The sequence below is a fragment of the Petromyzon marinus genome, chromosome 22, assembly GCF_048934315.1.
Source record: "Petromyzon marinus isolate PM22_M1 ecotype Great Lakes invasive population chromosome 22, UKy_Petmar_22M1.pri1.0, whole genome shotgun sequence".
Classification (NCBI taxonomy): Eukaryota; Metazoa; Chordata; class Hyperoartia; order Petromyzontiformes; family Petromyzontidae; genus Petromyzon; species Petromyzon marinus.
Window position 1 is genome coordinate 7,765,376 of NC_133688.1, and position 18,675 is coordinate 7,784,050.

The following is an 18,675-nucleotide window of genomic DNA, read 5'->3' on the forward strand; positions in this document are numbered from 1 at the left end:
GGTGTCACAAGAGGTGTCACTAGATATGTTACTAGAGGTGTCACGAGGTGTCGGTAGAGGTGTCACTGTGTAGAAGTGTCACTGTAGAGTTGTCACTGTAGAGGTGTCACAAGGTGTCACTAGAGGTGTCACTGTGTAGAGGTGTTACTAGAGGTGTCACTGTAGAGGTGTCACAAGAGGTGTCACTGTGTAGAGGTGTCACTGTGTAGAAGTGTCACTAGAGGTGTCCCAAGGTGTCACTAGAGGTGTCACTGTAGAGGTGTTACGAGATGTCACTGTAGAGGTGTCACAAGAGGTGTCACTGTGTAGAGGTGTCACTAGAGGTGTCACTGTGTAGGGGTGTCACTGTAGAGGTGTAACTGGAGGTGTCACTGTGTAGAGGTGTCACTGTGTAAAGGTGTCACTAGATGTGCCACGAAAGGTGTCCCTACGTCACGTGTTAGGTTCCCCGCCCCTTGTCCCTCTGCCCCCGTCTCCTCGCACACGTGACCGCGTCGCGTCCAATGGGAGCGCCTCACGTCACCGGCTCCGGGCGAGGGGAGGCGGCGGCGCGGGGAGGAGAGAGCCGAGGGGAGAGGAGACAGAGAGGAGGAGACGGGGAGAAGACGACGGAGAGAAAGGAGAGACGGGGAAAGGAGAGGAGACAGGCGAGCCGTGAGTGCTGGGAAGGACGGGGTGTGGTGTCGAGTTCCGAGGAGCGCGTGGGTGCGCGCCTCAGCTGTGAGGGGATCCACAGTGACCACCACCCGCACCATCATCAACCCGACATCGGACCCTCGCCGTCACCACAAAGACAAATCACCACCACCATCGTCAAAGTGACATATCGCCGTCATCACCCTATAAACGTAGTATCATCATCACCACCACCACCATGATAACCGTGGGGGCGGCGTGCCCGCGGCGGTCCTGCCTGTGGGGAGTTCACTCAGCGCCGTGGGACCCGCGAGGCGTTAAAGGCGCCACGTCTCATTTTTGTCAACAGGCTGGGTAGGGAGGATTATCACCGTTACGGACGAGGCTGAATCGTACCCTCTGAGGCGCTCACATCTCTAAACAAATCAACTCCTCTCCGGGGACGCTCGACCGCGACCCGCGATGGCCGAGCCGCCACAGCCCCCCACCCCCCAGGTAGCCCCCCATCCACCGCCCAGGTAGCCCCCCATCCACCACCCAGGTAGCCCCCCATCCACCGCCCAGGTAGCCACCGCCCAGGTAGCCCCCCCACCGCCCAAGTTGAGGTCAGAAATGTTTGCAAGGCTCTCCGATTCCGGGTTGTTTTCCCTGATTCCTCACCATTACAGGAGGCGGTGAATTATTGTAACGCCGATCATTGTATTTGTGGGGGCCGGCGTCCCCCACCGCTTTGGCCGGGCAGGTGGGGCGTGATGTCCGCCCCCTCCATGCCCTCCTCCACTCCCTCCTCCACCGCGTCGATCGGCCCCCGCCGGGTTCCCGCCGACCGGGTGCTCGGCCCCCCCGCGTTAGCGCCCCCTCTCAGGGACATCGCTAAATTGCTGGCTCACCGCACCGGGTTACTCCACACGCGTCCGTACACCAACGTTAACACTACAGCGGTGGCGAGCACGCGCACGCCCTTGCCGGCGATCAGACTCTAATATGCGTCCGCACAAAGACTTAGCGTTAAACGGCTGCGCGAATACGCGCGCCGGCGGGTGGTTATTCGCTACCCCGCACCCGCGCTAAGACTCGCTCTAAAGCGGCTGCGCGAACACGCACACTTGAATCACAAACACTGCGCTGAAGCTCTGTGCTAATGTCTTTATTTGCAGGGCAAAAACTCTGCACTGCCTGGAGGAAATATTCTACGAACAGAGCCTATCCTATCACTATCCAATTCCCCAGATACTCACGCGCCCTGTTACGTACCTCGCAGCCATTCTCACGGCGTCGCACGGATGCGGAGAGAGGCGGAGGGACGGAGATGGAGGGAGAACCTTGCTATCGCTGTCTCGTGGCGGCACTCGCTGGCGTCTCATGGACGCTGCGAGCGGCTCGAAGAGGCAGGCTGGCAATGAGTCGATCTGGGTCACCAAGCGGCTGGAGACCAGAACTCCCTTAACCGTTTTCGGCTCCCCTTTTTATGCCCTGTGATGTCGAAAATCTAGGGTTACATTATGTTATCCTGCGCAGCCAATCATGCGCCTATCTTGATCTTCAAACGCTTCTCTGCTCTTACCTGGAGCATTACGCTTAGCAATTTTTCGGCCCATTATCTCTGCGCCCGTATTCATTAACCCCTGACGCAGCCGGTTTAATCTGGGAGGCCGCCCTGCTGGCGAATACACACCCGCGAGTGTGCCCTAGGATTTCCCCCTGACCTCATCGTCTGCGCTGCTCGCTTAATATTTCACCCTGGCCCCTCCCCGGTGCTGTGAGTGACTCATTGCGCCCATACAATTTTAAGCCAATTTAGGGGGGGCTGCAATGTGATTTGTCCTGGAGGATCGGCCAATCTTCTGGCACCGGGAAACCGCGGGACTTCCCACCTAGGGGCCCTTCGGATGAAAACCCGTGGTGCCAGGCGATCCTCCGCTGGGATACTATGTGTATGTGTGCGTGGCGTCTGTGCGTTCAGGGCGGGGTAGGGGGGGAATCGTGGCGCCTCGGAGTGGCTCCGCGGTCGTGGCACCACATATTCCTGTGTTGTGTGGTTGACTGCTTCGTCTGTACAGGACTGAAGCGCTCCATTTAGCTGGGTAGCTCTTGTGTTGTTGCAGTGGATGAGGACCATCGATGAAGAGCATGGAGAATTCAGCAGCAGCTTCAAGGAGCTATTGGCTCTTCAATGCCGCCTAGAGATTGGAACATAACTTAATACAAGTATGTGAGTTAAGCTGAAATGTACAAACCGTGAACTACTAAGCTATAATATACATTTTTAACATTACTCTTTTAACGAACGGCCAAAGCGTGACATCTAATGCAGCTAAACTCGTGCTAAGCGACACGTGGCGTGTGCCATGGAATGTTTTTTTACTCGTCGGCAAAACAGGAAATCGCCCGGTTAATAAGTGCAAGTGAGAACCCTCGATATATATGAAAGTACAAGCTGTTGAGTGATACAAGCTGTCAGTCGAGAAGGTAGCACACCGCCCAGATACTGAACGTCAAAGCGCGCGCGCCTCCCAGCGTCTCTCTGCAGTGAAGAATTCCTGCCGAGTTTCTTCTACAAGAGCTGAAAGTCATGAAGCTGAAGCAGCGCGTGGCTTTGCTGGCCATTCTGCTGGTGGCCTTTATCCTCACGAAGCTTTTCATACTGGAGAGCTCCGATCCCTCTGCCGACTTCCCCTGGGCCAACCCTCAAGACCTGCAAAGCTTCCGCCGCTTTCTGCAGAGAGGGGCGGCTGTGGACATGCACGCCACCCTGCCCAGCCCGCTGCACTCGCCATGGGAGGTACGACTTTCCCGCGGGCCCGCCGAGTCACGTCCACGAGCGATGGATAACGTGTGACCCGGCTTACTCTTGCAATTGAGATTATACGCTGGCCTCTTTGAGTTGTCACTCGTGTCTGGAACGGCATCTACCCATGTGTCGGTAGATGTTGGGGTGCTACTCGGTACGATTTGAAAGAGCGCACTACGATTCTAGTAGCACGTTTACCCCCCACTCGATCATTATTTGCAAGTGTGTTTTGTGGGAGCTCTTTAAAAATGAAGTTTATATTATTGTGCTTGCTGGAGACTGTTCTCTGAATAGAAATATAATTCTCTTGTGCGTGTCTTTGCATTCGAGGTGCATAGTTTCGTATGTGTAGAACTGTATATCTTGTGCTAGCATTTTGTACTCCGGCACTGCATTATCCATGAAACTCTAAATTCAACGCTGGTCTCCTGGCTGACAAATCTATTTAGATTGGAAGTTTTCGTGACTGCAGGGATCCATACTCTTTGGTTCTTTCGGTAAGTCATGTAGGTATAAAATAAAATAAATTTAATCATGACGTTTCGGGCGCAATACAAGCGTCCGTCATCAGGTGGGACAACCACAGCAAAAAACAATTGCTGAAGTGGGCAAAAGGCTGCTGTAACAAGAGGCTATATAGGTAAGAGAGGGGGGAGAGGCAAGGGGGGAGAGATAGAGAGGGGGTGTGGAGTAGGGGGAGGGGAGTGCTGTGAGAACGTTTAGAGGACGAGCAGACAAAAGAGGGATTGATCTTGTTTAAAGCCAGTCTATCACTAATCTCAGAGAGAATAAGATTGCTCCGATTTGAACTTGATAATTTAGACAAGACTCTCTTACAATCACACTTAATATTAACAGATAAAATGTCCACTTCTGATTGGGACCATGTAGATAGCATAACAGTCTCCTCTGCTAATTTAATGTCAACCAAATATAAAGTTAACTTGATCGCTAAATTCAACCTCCTGTCAAAAAAGAAGCCAGATCCACACATTATGAGAGCCCACAGCATTATAGCAATGGTCAGCCACGGCGTGGGCTCTCATGATATTGTTTTTTCTGAGACCAAGGTACTCTGCAAACCTTCGGGTTACTATCAAAGGTTTGTTCATGAAGCCATCCAAATATATAAACATAGACATAGCTTCAACCGAGAAGATGGATATAAATTGAGCAATCATTGGAAGGATGTTATTAACCAGGTAAAACCTTAACTGTTTTATGGTGTTGCCTTCATTTTCACATCTCCAGCTTCTTCAGCCTCCCACTCCCAGCCCCGCTCACTTTCCCCCCCACCCCCCCCCCCCAGCATTTTTCCATGCTCGCCCTTTAATCCTTCTTTTGGCTGCTCGTCCTCTTAACATTCTCGCAGCACTCCCCTCCCCGGACCCACCCCCCTCTCTATCACTCCCCCGTTGCTCCTCCCCCCTCTCTTACATATATAGCCTCTTGTTACAGCAGCCTTTTGCCCACTTCATCAGTTGTTTCTTACTGTGGTTGTCCCACCTGATGACGGACGCTTGTGTTGCGCCCGAAACGTCGTGATTTATTTTATTTTATACCTACGTGACTTTACCGAAAGAACCAAAGAGTATGACAAATCTATTCTTTGGTGTTTTTTTTTTATCTAAGTGGTATTTTCTTGTCTTTTGGTACTGCATTTGTGCACTGTTGCATCTTTTGTGCTGTCATACTGTACTCTCTTGGCCTGTATCCTATTTGTCTTGCATCTAATTTTGTCTTTCGTTCGTCCACTCTGTATTAATTCCACATCAGCATCCGTTCTCTGTCCCATAATCCAGTAGTGGTGGTGTATCCTAGGTTTAACAACACACACGTTGTGCAGCATTGCATGTAAAAAAGCTGTCGGCCTTTTCCAGACCACCAGCTTAGAAGAACTGATTGTGTGGCCATGTTGTCGTTTAGGCCACCAACTCAAGGATTTGAGATTGTGGCCAACCCACTAGGCAGCAGTGAAACAGAGACACAACTGTTAGACGAGGACTCATCAGTACAGCCCATCATTGGTTGCTGCTGCCATGCTCCTTTTGACCCTCATATAATGGAGAGAACCTTTACCTTCACACTTTGGGCACCCCATTTACACTTTCCTGAAGGCAACACGAATTCTAAGCGTGTTGCAACGATGGGGTTTTTGTGTCATAACTTACAGATTCGAGTTGGTGGTGTGTCCTTGTTTTGCAGGTGGCCTCACAATGGGTGCTTCCCAGGGAAGTCTATCCAGAGCTGGTTCCAGAGTTGGGAGCCGTACTTCGTGCCATGTCGACGCAGCGCATCGTGAAAGCCGACATCGGCTATAGGGGAACGCAGCTGAAGGCTTTGTTTTTGCTTGAGGGAGGGCAGAAGGTGGTCTTTAAACCCAAGCGGTAAGCCTGCTTACATGCTGGAAGTTTTAGACTTTTATCAGTCGTGTCAATAACTTTGTATCGGCCACTCTGGTTATTACAGCGGTTTAACCGTAAAAAAAACGCACCACAGTTGATGTTAAAGATCGTATGGCGCTACTTACAAGAGTAGGACCATTGTGTGCTGGTGTCATTGTTCAAATTTGACGAATTGCCCGCATATTACACCGAGACCTCCTTTGCAAGTAGCAAGATATAGTAATAGGTTTTTACCCTTTTATCTGGCACCAAAACTGACACCTTTATACAAGGGATCATGTTTGTAATAACCACAACACAAGCAGTCAAAAAATGCAAACAAAAAGAGACAACTCTGATAATCATATGCACTGTCCTTGAAATTGATTGGTCCACACCTGAGACGGCTTTTCTTAGAGCCTAGTCTCCACTTGTGTTGGACCAGATGACGCTAAAAGGCGTACAACTCAAAAACAGCGCACTATCAGAGTATTGAGAGCTCAGGGTAAGCATTTACACTATGAGACCTCCTTTGCCAGTAGCAAGATATAGCAATAGGTTTTTACCCTTTTATCTGGCACCAAAACTGACACCTTTATACAAGGGATCATGTTTGCAATAACCACAACACAAGCAGTCAAAAAATGCAAACAAAAAGAGACAACTCTGATAATGATATGCACTGTCCTTGAAATTGATTGGTCCACACCCGAGACGGCTTTTCTTAGAGCCTAGTCTCCACTGGTGTTGGACCAGATGATGCCAAAAGGCATACAACTCAAAAACAGCGCACTGTCAGAGTATTGAGAGCTCGGGGTAAGCATTTACACTATGAGACCTCCTTTGCCAGTAGCAAGATATAGTAATAGGTTTTTACCCTTTTATCTGGCACCAAAACTGACACCTTTATACAAGGGATCATGTTTGCGATAACCACAACACAAGCAGTCAAAATGCAAACAAAAAGAGACAACTCTGCGAATGATATGCACTGTCCTTGATGACGCCTTTTGGCGTCTTCTGGTCAAACACCAGTGGAGACTAGGCTCTAAGAAAAGCTGTCTCGGGTGTGGACCAATCAATTTCAAGGACAGTGCATATCATTGTCAGAGTTGTCTCTTTTTGTTTGCATTTTGACTGCTTGTGTTGTGGTTATTGCAAACATGATCCCTTGTATAAAGGTGTCAGTTTTGGTGCCAGATAAAAGGGTGAAAACCTATTACTGCTATGCCTGCATATTACTCAATTTAGGATCATACATCACTACCTACTGCAAAAACTTGACATGATCCTCCTGAAAAGGAGACTTGTTTAGGTTATCCTGGGCAAACAGGCGGAGTGATGAAGCTGCTTTGCGTCATCTGAATTGTCACATTAAACACCTTCTCCCTCGCCACATTAAATGTCCCACGGACCAAGATATCAAGATGTTTTGTGGTGTCCGGCCCATCTACTCACCCATCTGCTCTTCCACTGACCTACCTGCGCATGTTCTTAGTATCTGTCCCCTCTTCTCACCTATCTACTCATCCACCCGCTCACATTCACGGTTTTCTAGCACATCTACGAAGAACCCACTGCCGGCCACTCTGCAATTAGTCTCGAACTCTCTCCCAGTTCCTGTAGTCGCGAAAAAGTTTAGTAAAGATTACAAAGCGTAAGCAAAGCGCCTTCCGTCGCGAGAGCAATTGTACTATGAGAAGGACTTGAATAACGAATATAATGTTCTCTGTTTGTTTTAGGTACAGCCGGGACTATATTGTGGAAGGAGAACCGTATGCAGGCTATGACCGGCACAACGCTGAAGTGGCAGCGTTTCACCTGGACAGGCAAGCATGTTACACATGCAGACACATCAGCACAAATACACATAATTACGCCTACAGTTTACAGACCGCAATCAGCGGTGAAAGTTCCACATTCCTTTGGCGGGCACAAGTCTAAAAATAGGACAACCACTCTTTACTTCCTCATAAAGTGGTGTTTATTTTATTAACCCCAGAGTGATGATGGGCTGAGTCAACTCCCAAACCAGGATTTGAACTCGCAACCTTTCTAATGCAAGCCGCGCGCTCTACCACTGAGCTGACCTGGTCGGTTCTGAGATTGACCAGATTTTTTTGTAACACATTTTAACATCTTGTAGAGTTTCTGTGCGTACACGACAGAGGTTAAACGTATACACACATTGCGTCAGCGGAGTGGATGGAGCGAGGACACAAGACCCGAGCCAGGGTGAACGCGCCTGGAAGTCGTTGGCTTTGCTAATTTTTTTGCGCGCACGCAGGATCTTAGGGTTCCGCCGTGCGCCACTCGTCGTGGGCCGCCACGTGAACCTGCACTCCGAGCTGAGGGCCGTGGCCACCGAGCAGCTGCTCGCCACCTTCCTGGCGCAAGGTGACCCGCGGACGAGCTGGGGGAGGGCCCGCATTCTCGTCGTGACGGGGGAATCGTTTGTGTCGATGACTTAACAGTAAAACAACCTGGGAACAATTAAAAACAAACCCGGTAGAGTTATATGGTATTGCTTGAGGGGCAGTGGTGGAAATGGGCCGGTAGAGGATGGATCTCCGGCATGGCATCTCTCCGGACACCGCACGTGGGCATGATCTGCCTGAGCCGACTTGGTGACAGGGAATTTTAAATCTAACGTTGATTCATGTTTTTTTCTATTTCTCCTGTGGCTACGCAGTTGCTTTTGTGCTATTTATGTTTGTTTCATGTTTTATATTTTTTATTCCTTGTTTTCGTTTTTTTCATGTTAGTGACCCCGGTCACTCTCGCAAACACGTCTATCCAAGTCACTCTTGAATTCCTACCTGGTTAACCAAATAAACTTGACTTGGTCCCTATCTGTATGCTACGGTGTTTCCACATGAAGGACACAGCAGTGAACGTGAACTGCAGGGCGAATGGGTTTTTATAGCGGGAAAAGTCCCACATTCACATTGCAATCCAACCTGACCTGACCTATTCTAGAAGGATGACATTTATTCTGAAGTGCGGCTATCACACCTAAAATTAACATTCTGTCTCGTGCTGCCATTCCAGGAAACAACACGTGCTTCTACGGGAAGTGCTATTACTGCCGCGAGTCGGAGCCGGCGTGTGCTGATGGTGAGCTGATGGAAGGCTCGGTGACATTGTGGCTGCCAGAGTCCTGGCCCCTGCAGAAGCACCGCCACCCGTGGGGGCGCACCTACCGGGAAGGCAAACTGGCCAGGTGACCAAACAACGAGCTTTACCCTTCTTCTCTTGTATGGCATCAGATAAAAGCCAGCGACCGGCACTACAATTGTATGTTCAATTACTCTTTGGTTTTTTTGGTAAAGTCACGTAGAAATAAGAAATAATAAGAAAAGAAAATTACATAATAGCATACGACGTTTCGATTGCAACGCAAGCAATCATCATCAGGTATAGAAGAGCTAAATTTAAGAGAGAGAGGAAACACAGAGAGATGCAGAAGCACATCAAATTGAACAAGATTTAGTAAAATTTGGAAACAATATAATGCAGCACAGAGGGTCGGTCAAAACACAATTAACGCATGGTCTGGCTGATTACGTTATTTCAAAGATTGCTAAATTATAGGTTAAGAGTGATAGAGTACAGATCACAGACACATATACAGACATCCAAGCAGAGAGAGCCAGCACAGAGACACAGAGAGAGACACACACATGGGACAGAGTGAAACAATGCTTCTGTGTCAAAGCCTTAAATAGAGGGGGAAATAACGTAATCAGCCAGACCATGCGTTAATTGTGTTTTGACCGACCCTCTGTGCTGCATTATATAGTTTCCAAATTTTACTAAATCTTGTTCAATTTGATGTGCTTCTCCATCTCTCTGTGTTTCCTCTCTCTCTTAAATTTAGCTCTTCTATACCTGATGATGATTGCTTGCGTTGCAATCGAAACGTCGTATGCGATTATGTAATTTTATTTTATTATTATTTCTTATTTCTACGTGACTTTACCGAAAAAACCAAAGAGTAATTCCTGCAGTCACGAAAGCACCAAATCAAGTTGTATGTTCAATGTTTTAAGACATTCAGATTTTTCCACCAGAACACACGCGTTGTTATTGGGCAGTCATTGTTTTATGCACGGCTGATGGTTTGCACCTCGCCGCATTCGCAGCTGGGTGAATCCTTGGTCGTTCAATTAATGGAGGAAATATCCCCACATGTCGTTCCTCTACGTGGTGTTGTTGTTGGGATGCGGTTGAGAGCGGTGCCCACTGCCATCGGGACAGCAGAGAGAGACACAGGCTGTTCCTTCATTGAGTCTTCATGCGGGTTCTTGTTTGGGACGCCACTCCCCATGCCCGGCGTTGCTTTGTCGATGAGCCCCGCATGAGGGCTGCTGCGCTGGTGGTCGCCGCTGTCGAACGTTTAGGTGGGAGTACGACAACAACTACTGCGAGGCGGTGAAGAAGACGCCCCCGTACGACACGGGCCCTCGGCTCCTGGATGTGGTGGACACCGCCATCTTCGACTTCCTCATGGGGAACGCGGACAGGCACCACTATGAGAGCTTCCAGGATGATGGCGGTGCCAGCATGGTCATCTTACTGGACAATGCCAAGAGGTAGGCTCGATGCTCCGGCACACGCCACACGTTGGTTTCTTGTGTCCGCTAAGCATGTCTAGTTAATATCGCAAAAAATATATTAATTATGAGTAATGCATGTTTCTAAATATGGAGGAAAAAACCGGAGGAACCAGAGCAAAATCCACGCGACGCCGGGGAAAGAACATGCAAACTCCAAATATAGAGCAGACATCAGGGACAGGATTGAATCCACGGCCTCCTGTATACCAGGAGAGGTAGTCAACATCTCGCCAATGTGGCGCCCAAGGAACTAAATAAATAAGCAGACATTAAGCCTTATGGAAAGGAAGCATATTGCCTCCATGTATATTGTCATGTGATCTCCACAATGACACTGATGATAATCTGGATTTGAAGCTTTCATGATTGCAGGAATCCATACTCTTTGCTTATTTCGGTAAAGTCACATAGGTAGAAAAAAAATAGATCACGACGTTTCGATCGCAACACAAGCGACCATCATCAGGTGAGACAATCACAGCAGGGAAACTGCTGAAACAGTTTCACAGCAGTAATCACATCAGTTTCCCTTCTGTGATTGTCTCACCTGATGACGGTCGCTTGTGTTGCGATCGAAACGTCGTGATCTTTTATTGTGTTCTACCTACGTGACTATACCGAAAGAACCAAAGAGTATGGACACTGATGATAATTTCGTGTTTGTGTGTTATACAGTATCGCGTCAAACTAAAAACCATATCTAACAGTGGGTCCTTGCCAATAAACATATGGCAGTTCAACAGCATTGGTTTAAGCCGGCCTGACTGCTGATGAGACACGAAATATCAAAACCTATCCAGTGTTTCCTGCAGTAAATCATTGCTGCTAATGAGATGCACTCCGAGAAGGGGGCTGTGTGGAAACCAGCATGGGAAGCAAGTGGTGTTGCCTGCTTATTCACATTATTAATTCATATCAGCTCAGTGGTTGGCAACTTGATTGTCCGAATGTGTGTGTTGAGTACATTGCTGAAGGTATATTTGGCAATCTTTTTTTAGATAATATTTCAACTGAAAATCAAAACTGTCAATTCAAACTTAAAACTGTGAACTAAAATGTCCTGCTTTCTGGTTTTGGTTTTCACATTTACAGTTTTGGAAACCCTGATCTTGATGAAAGAAGTATTCTTGCCCCGCTTTATCAATGTTGCATGTAAGTATGTATCATAATTTTCTTTGGGTCATTTGGTAAAAGTCACGAAGATAGAAAAAATAATAAAATCAAAATCACGACGTTTCGATCGCAACACAAGCAATTGTCTTCAGGTCTTTTTGCTTGTTTTGTGATCGAAACGTCGTGATTTTGATTTTATTATTTTTCTATCTACTTGGCTTTACCGAAAGACCCAAAGAATATGAATTCCTGCAGTCACGAAAGCTTTAAGTCAAGATTTATGTATCATAAACTTAACAAAAACTTATATTTGTTTATTTTGTGCAGATATAACATCATTACTATAAGTAGTCCCTCGGTTAATCCGTTCGACAAAAACTACTTTTAACCAAAATAACTGTTAATCGAATATAGGAATTACATTTCTGTCAAAACAGGAAGCATAATATGAACCTTAAGGTGGTACCGCGGAGTACCATAGTACCCCGGCTCTCACATAATGTCCGTGATGCAGTCATTTTTAGCCTGTTGATGGTCGGCGATGCGGCAATCGACTCATCTTGACAATGCGTTTCGACATCGCGGAGTAGCACTGATTTCGGATTGATTGGTACCCCAGTCGCGGAGTTATGTACACCCCTGGAAAAAATAGTATTGCTTGTGTTGCAATCGAAACGTCATGATATTTTTATTATTTTTCTATCTACGTGGCTTTACCGAAAGACCCAAAGAATATGAATGTCTGCAATCATGAAAGCTTTAAGTCAAGATTTATCCGCCTCTACGCGGAGGGTTTTCACTCAACTATTAGATCTTTAAACAAACTTCGAGACAAGAAGGTTCATCTGATCGAGTCACTCACTTTTCTGAAGAGATGCTGCGACACTAAGGTAACACCGATCGCCTTCACACTGACATCTGCTGCTGTCACTTATCCTAATGCTAAACGGATCTTGTTCAGGCCGGGCCTAGCCCTGATCTCAGAAAGAATACGATTGCTCCGATTTGAACTAGATAATTTAGGCAAGACTCTCTTGCAGTCACACCTAACATTGACAGAAAAAATGTCTACATCTGATTGGGAACATGTAGATAACATGACTGCCTCGTCAGCCGCCTCAATGTCAGCTACATGCAAAGATAACCTGATTTCCTAGTTCAACCTTCTGTCCAAGAAGAAGCCAGATCCACACATTAAAAAGTTAGACGGTGACAATATTGTTATCAAGAGTAACAGCGCAATTTTCGACAGCCTAAAATTGATTCTAGCTAAAGTATTGAATTTTGCAGTCACCCCTAAACACATCCCTGTTGATGATATCTTGCCCAGGTCGATGTAGCCCTTAAGGGTTTGGGACACATTCCTTCAGACGTGGCAAGAAAAAAAATCGCTGCAATCCTCAAAAACGCTAAGACACCTATTAGCAACATCAGTAAGGGTGAGCGCTTTGAGCTTTCTCAACTAAAAAAAAGAGATGAATAGTCATCCTCTCAGCCGACAAGGGCAATGCCACTGTCATCATGGACAAAACCACATACAACAACAAAATTCAGGACCTACTTAATGATGGTAGCTTTCCCAAAATCAATTAAGATCTCACCAACCGCCTGGTTACGAAAACCAACAATATCATCACAGATTCGACATCTTTTATCGAACCAACCAAGCGGCTTTCCTTAAAACCCTCTACTGCTAGACTACCCAGATTTTATGGCTTACCAAAAATCCATAAAGAAGGTACACCACTTTGGCCTATCATCTCCACCATTGACTCACCCACCTACGGACTGGCCCGATTTCTGTCTGAGACCTTACAACCATTCACTGGTAAGACCACCTCAGCTGTACTTAACTCAGCTCACTTGGTATCCTTAATTAAGGACATCTCACTATCTCCAGGTGATTTGCCTGTCAGTTTTGATGTAGTATATTTGTTTACCAAAGTTTCTGTTCCTGACACCATTGGAATCATGGAAGATTTGGTACAACAAGGACTGAATGCTGATGTACCGGCCCTGGTTAGACACTGCCTCACCAACACTTACTTCACCTGGAATGGAACATTCTACAATCAAGTTGAAGGTACCCCAATGGGTTCTCCCTTATCTCCAGTTGTAACCAATGTTTTCATGGAAAAATTTGAGACAGATGCCATCCAGGCATCCACCCTACGTCCTTTTGGAAGAGGTACGCAGATGATATGTTCCATATACCCAGCCATCAAATTTACTACAGAGGTGGAAAAGATGGCAAGTTACCATTCTTGGATGTTTTAATTGAAAGAGACCAGATGGCTCAATGGGACACTCTGTCTACAGGAAAGCCACCCATACGGATGCCTCCCTAAAACCTGACTCCCACCACCATCCATCCCAGAATAATTCCCTCATCAAAACTCTACACCATAGAGCTCGATGTATTTCTGACCATCACCACCTAGCCAGTGAACTGGAACACGTACACCAAGCTCTCAATATGAATGGATATTCAGACTACACAATCTGTAAAGCTATCACCCCAACCGTTGGGAAATAACCATCTGAGGAACCAATCAAAACCATCACCTTGCCATACATAGCAGGGGTCACCAAAATATTTCCAAAATCATGAGCAAACACAAGATCCAGGTTCGATTCAACACAGTCCATAAAATTCGTGATCTGATTACATCTGTGAAGGATGTGATCCCTGACATGCAATACCCCGGCGTCTACAAACTAAGCTGCGTCTGCGTCAGTAGTTACATTGAGGAAACTAAGTGACATGTCTCGGTCCGTGTTTATGAACATGAGGCAGATCTGAAACACGGTAGGACCAATACCTCAGCCGTGGCTGATCATTGTTTTAATGCTGTGGGCACACACAATTGATTTTTCCAAAACGAAGATACTCTGCAAACCCACTGGCTATCAGCAAAGATTCGTCCATGAAGCCATCCAGATATATAAACACAGACACAATTTCAACCGAGAAGATGGGTACAAACTGAGAAGGACGTTATTAACCAGGTTAAGTCATAACTGGCTGTGATGTTTAGTAGTTATTTTTGACTCTCTAGTGTTACATTAACAGGTTAAATGTATTTTACATTAATAGGTTAAATGTCTCACTAACACAGCCATTGTTGCTTATTTTCCTTGATGTGGTGGTGGCTCTACGATTACATTGACATGCTATCTCTCATAATACAATGGCCACCTCCGCAGCTTCGTCATCGTGGAGGTAGCTCAGCTCTCCGATCTTACATTTACTTGCAAATTTCATCACTAGCCCCGCCCACTTCGCTTATACACAATACAATGGCCACCTCCGCAGCTTCGTCGCCGTGGAGGTAGCTCAGCTCTCCGATCTTACATTTACATGCAAATGTATTCACTAGCCCCCCTACTTCGCTTATGACCCTTGCGCTATACCCATCTCAAAGCTTTATAACATCCTGCCTCAGCAGCTCTCTCGCTATTTTTTCACCTGATGACGATTGCTTGTGTTGCGATCGAAACATCGTGATATTTTTTTTATTTTTTCTATGTACGTGGCTTTACCGAAAGACCCAAAGAATATGAATTTAGAATGTTCCAAAATATATTATTTTAATCAGAACGATTTTAATTTAGACAGCAGCTAATTACCATCAGCATCTGTAGGCGCTGTTGTTGGAGTTGTCCCAACATTACTGGTATTTTATTTGGCTCAGGGAATGTGGTAGTTTCATGCCTAAATTCTCATTGTTAACCCTTGACCACCCAACGTCGATGAGGTTCTGAATGGTGAAGCCACCTGCTGTGACTGGTGGCTACAGACGTCCCGTCACTGAACTCAACATCAACGCACCGCGATATTTTGGTCGTTTCAACAGAAAAATACTAGAAAGTCGTTTGTATTTTCCGTAAACTTGATGGAGGAATATCCCCGTGATCTCCTTGGCCGGCAACACGGCCTGGCCATAGCGCATTCGCCGCTGGTTGTTGCACCGATATGCAGTTTGAATCCGGCAGGCCGTCCTGGTAAACAATTCGGGTGTATTAACCGTAAAATATGTGCCATCTGCTTGAAAGTGGACATTTAAAGACTGTGCAACGTCATTCGAAAAATGTGCAGTTACTGACAAATCACTTGATTGGGATTCCACATCGAAATCGCCCCCTACTGGCAGTCTGAGGCCTGTGCCTAGTGACTTTGTGCTGCACACACACAGGACAACTGCCACCGGGGGTGATATACAGCACTTTGAGTTGCCGAGGCAGCTAAGCGAGGCTATGTAAGAGCCTATTTTCTAATTATTCCGTTTGTTCGGCGCTCGCTAGAGTGCGGCTGTCGACGTGGAACCGGCTGAACCTGCTGAGAAAGGGCCTGCTGGGAACCCTCATGGCAAAGGTGCTGGCCGAGGACCCCATTGCCCCCGTGCTGCACGAGGCCCACCTGCACGCCATGGATCGCCGGCTGCTGCTGGTGCTGGAGACTGTGCAGCAGTGCATGGACTCAGGGAACTCCGATGCCGTGCTGCTGGAAGACCGCATGTTGTTCTCGCAGTAGCGCCCCACCGCCCGCCTGCTCGCTGCGACATGCATATGTGGTGCGACCGCGATCCGGGAGTGACGGCCGACGAGTGATGCGGACTCGCATCTCAACTCGAGTGTAAGGTTTTGGGGCAAACGTCTAACTTGAACACCGCCAGCCGATATCAGGGGACGCTTGTTGAATGATCGCATGTGACAAGATACGTTTATTGATAATTGCGTGTGTTCCAGTGAAAAAAACACGCAAGTGGCTTTGTTGCATCTACAAAGGGGAGTGGCATTATTGAAAACTCTGCTTTAAGGTTGAAGAGGACCATAGATTGTACTGACGACAATCTTTTTGTGTAACCATTCCCACAACGTTAATACAATAACGTCGAGATTTCTAGCAGAAGTGCATATGTAATGGAGCTAGCTGACATCCACCATTTAAACAGAAGTTCAAGTTCACAAGGTCATGGAATGCTCAGATTTAAACCATGTTTTGAAAAAGTAGACACGAGGTAATAAAACGCAGTAGATATTAATTCCACCTTTGAGGATGCAGGAGAATAGCTCGCTGCCAGTATTAAAATCATCATGGGCTGCTCAAGGCAGCTTGTCCCGCCCCATAAAAAGGATTACACACGTGGGAGCTTTATGTATAAACCAGGTGTAAAAATCTTTCAGATATTTAAACGTCTTTATTTAACAAGAACTCCGTTACAAAACTGTGCACGACTGATATTCCCCCACTTTCGTACACACTCGCGTTTAAAAACAGGAAGTAGTTAACCATTTCCTCGATACAAATTCGAATTTATCTGTATTGTGATGTGCCTTCTATGGTAAATACAGTACCTAAAATGATCAATCGGAATGTGAACAAGTGTGACTCACACCACTTACGCCGAGGTATTTGTTCGTATGGCAAGATTTTATCTTGGCACCTTGGAAAGATGTTATGATTAACATTGCCCTTTGTTTACCCAGGAACGACTGAGTGAGCCAGTTTTTAAGACTCAGGAAGTTCCTTATTTGGCATATGGGAGGAAGACAAATTATCTGGAGTAAACCCACACATACGAGGGGATAAAACTCAAAGCTTCACACAGATGGATTCAGTCTACTTGATGTACTGCTATCTCCTGGCCACCTCGCAGCCCAGTAGCCTTGGGGAGCCTGGCAAATTTTGTGTGATCCACTCCTGCCTCCCCTCCAAAATGCCGGATTTCAAGCTCGCACTATCGCATCCGGCTAGTTTGTAATTGATTGTGCTTGTAATAAGAGAGACAGCACCTATTGCATTCTCTGGTTAAATAATTGAAACCACAAAATCATCACTACAACGACAGGAAATTTGAGTTGGCCTGTAAAGGGAATTAAGTGCCCTGCTTAATTCCACTTTGGTGGAAGTGTACGTATAATGCTGTATGGATTATGCTTTATTTATAATGCTCTACATTAATTTCTCGCCAATCGCGGGGGTTAGGTTCTTAAAAATCCCCATGGTTGATAAAACCGTGGTTGACAAGGCTAAAGGCTTATGGAAAATAGAGGGTTACGTTCCGCGGCCACGGTTAACACTCATCGAAGCCTAACTATGCATCCGATGCATTCAGTCAACGTGGAAAATATATATTATACTGTATGAACAAAATAACTTTAATAATAGTGAACAAAAATACTTTTAATTACCTTTAATATTGATACTGTAGTGAAGTCCAGATATCAACGACAATGACGATGATGATGTTAGTGGAGGAGGGGGTTATAGGGATGCGGGACTGTTCCCCTCCTCAGAACTTGTTTATATAAAGACAAACCACTTGCCTTGCCCTCTTCACATTACGCTTCACCGCTTCACCTTCACCAGCTCGACACTTAGGGGCCATGATTAAGGTAAAAAAAATAGTGGCATTGACAGTAAGTATGGTAGACTTTCATGAAGCATAAATGACAGCACTGCTACGCTTGAAGATACTGCTGCACAACACTGAACGAGGCAGGCAAGCACTGTATGCGGGCAAAAGTGGTGGGTACACGCGCTTTACGTGCCACTGGTGGTGGATTGCTTGAATACGGCTGGAGATTTGAAATTGTGGGTAGCGGAAAACCAAACCGTGGTTAAGCAAAACTGTATACTGTGGTTGGCAAAACAGTATACGGAATATGTGTGGATACTCGAAATCGCGGTTGGCAAAACCGTTGTCAAGGGATTGCTGTACCTATAACGCTTTACCGTCGTAATTTGTCCATCAAAACATGGGTAGTCTGAGTGCCACAGATCTTGTGCCATAGCTTGCCAATACATGGTGAGGACTTTTTAACAACGTACAAAGTCGATTACGTAATGCACTTTATGCTTTGAAGTGCAGAGTTTATTTTTGCCGATGCTGCAAAATGATTGCAGTGTCACATACGGTACTCGTGTACTTGTTGAAGTGTAGATATCTAGGGAATGCAAATGCATGTTTAAATACTGTACATATTCCAGCTAGGTTTTGTGCCATTCAGAGTTTTTTTCTGCGTTGGAATCGCGTTTTACTTCTTACAGTGTGGTTCGAGTAAATTTCAGATTTCCGTTGGAACTTTTTTGTATGGGAAAAAAAATATCTGATTGGGTATCTTTCAA

At 46.4% G+C, this 18,675-nt stretch overlaps 1 protein-coding gene across 3 annotated transcripts; it reads left to right on the plus strand.

Moving 5' to 3' along the window:
* Positions 1–518: 518 nt before the first annotated feature.
* Positions 519–18,675, plus strand: FAM20B (FAM20B glycosaminoglycan xylosylkinase). Of its 3 annotated transcripts, none has more exons than XM_032959166.2 (9): positions 519–654; positions 3,154–3,418; positions 5,633–5,814; positions 7,554–7,640; positions 8,099–8,208; positions 8,863–9,034; positions 10,215–10,406; positions 11,523–11,582; positions 15,849–18,675. In XM_032959166.2, the coding sequence occupies exons 2-9, from the start codon at positions 3,209–3,211 to the stop codon at positions 16,075–16,077; spliced, it is 1,242 nt and encodes a 413-aa protein (XP_032815057.1). In that variant the 5' UTR covers positions 519–654; positions 3,154–3,208; the 3' UTR covers positions 16,078–18,675. The 3 variants fall into 3 exon arrangements, with proteins under 3 accessions (XP_032815057.1, XP_032815058.1, XP_032815055.1); XM_032959164.2 differs by lacking the exon at positions 519–654 and adding an exon at positions 1,167–2,844; XM_032959167.2 differs by lacking the exons at positions 519–654; positions 11,523–11,582 and having other exon boundaries at positions 1,165–3,418.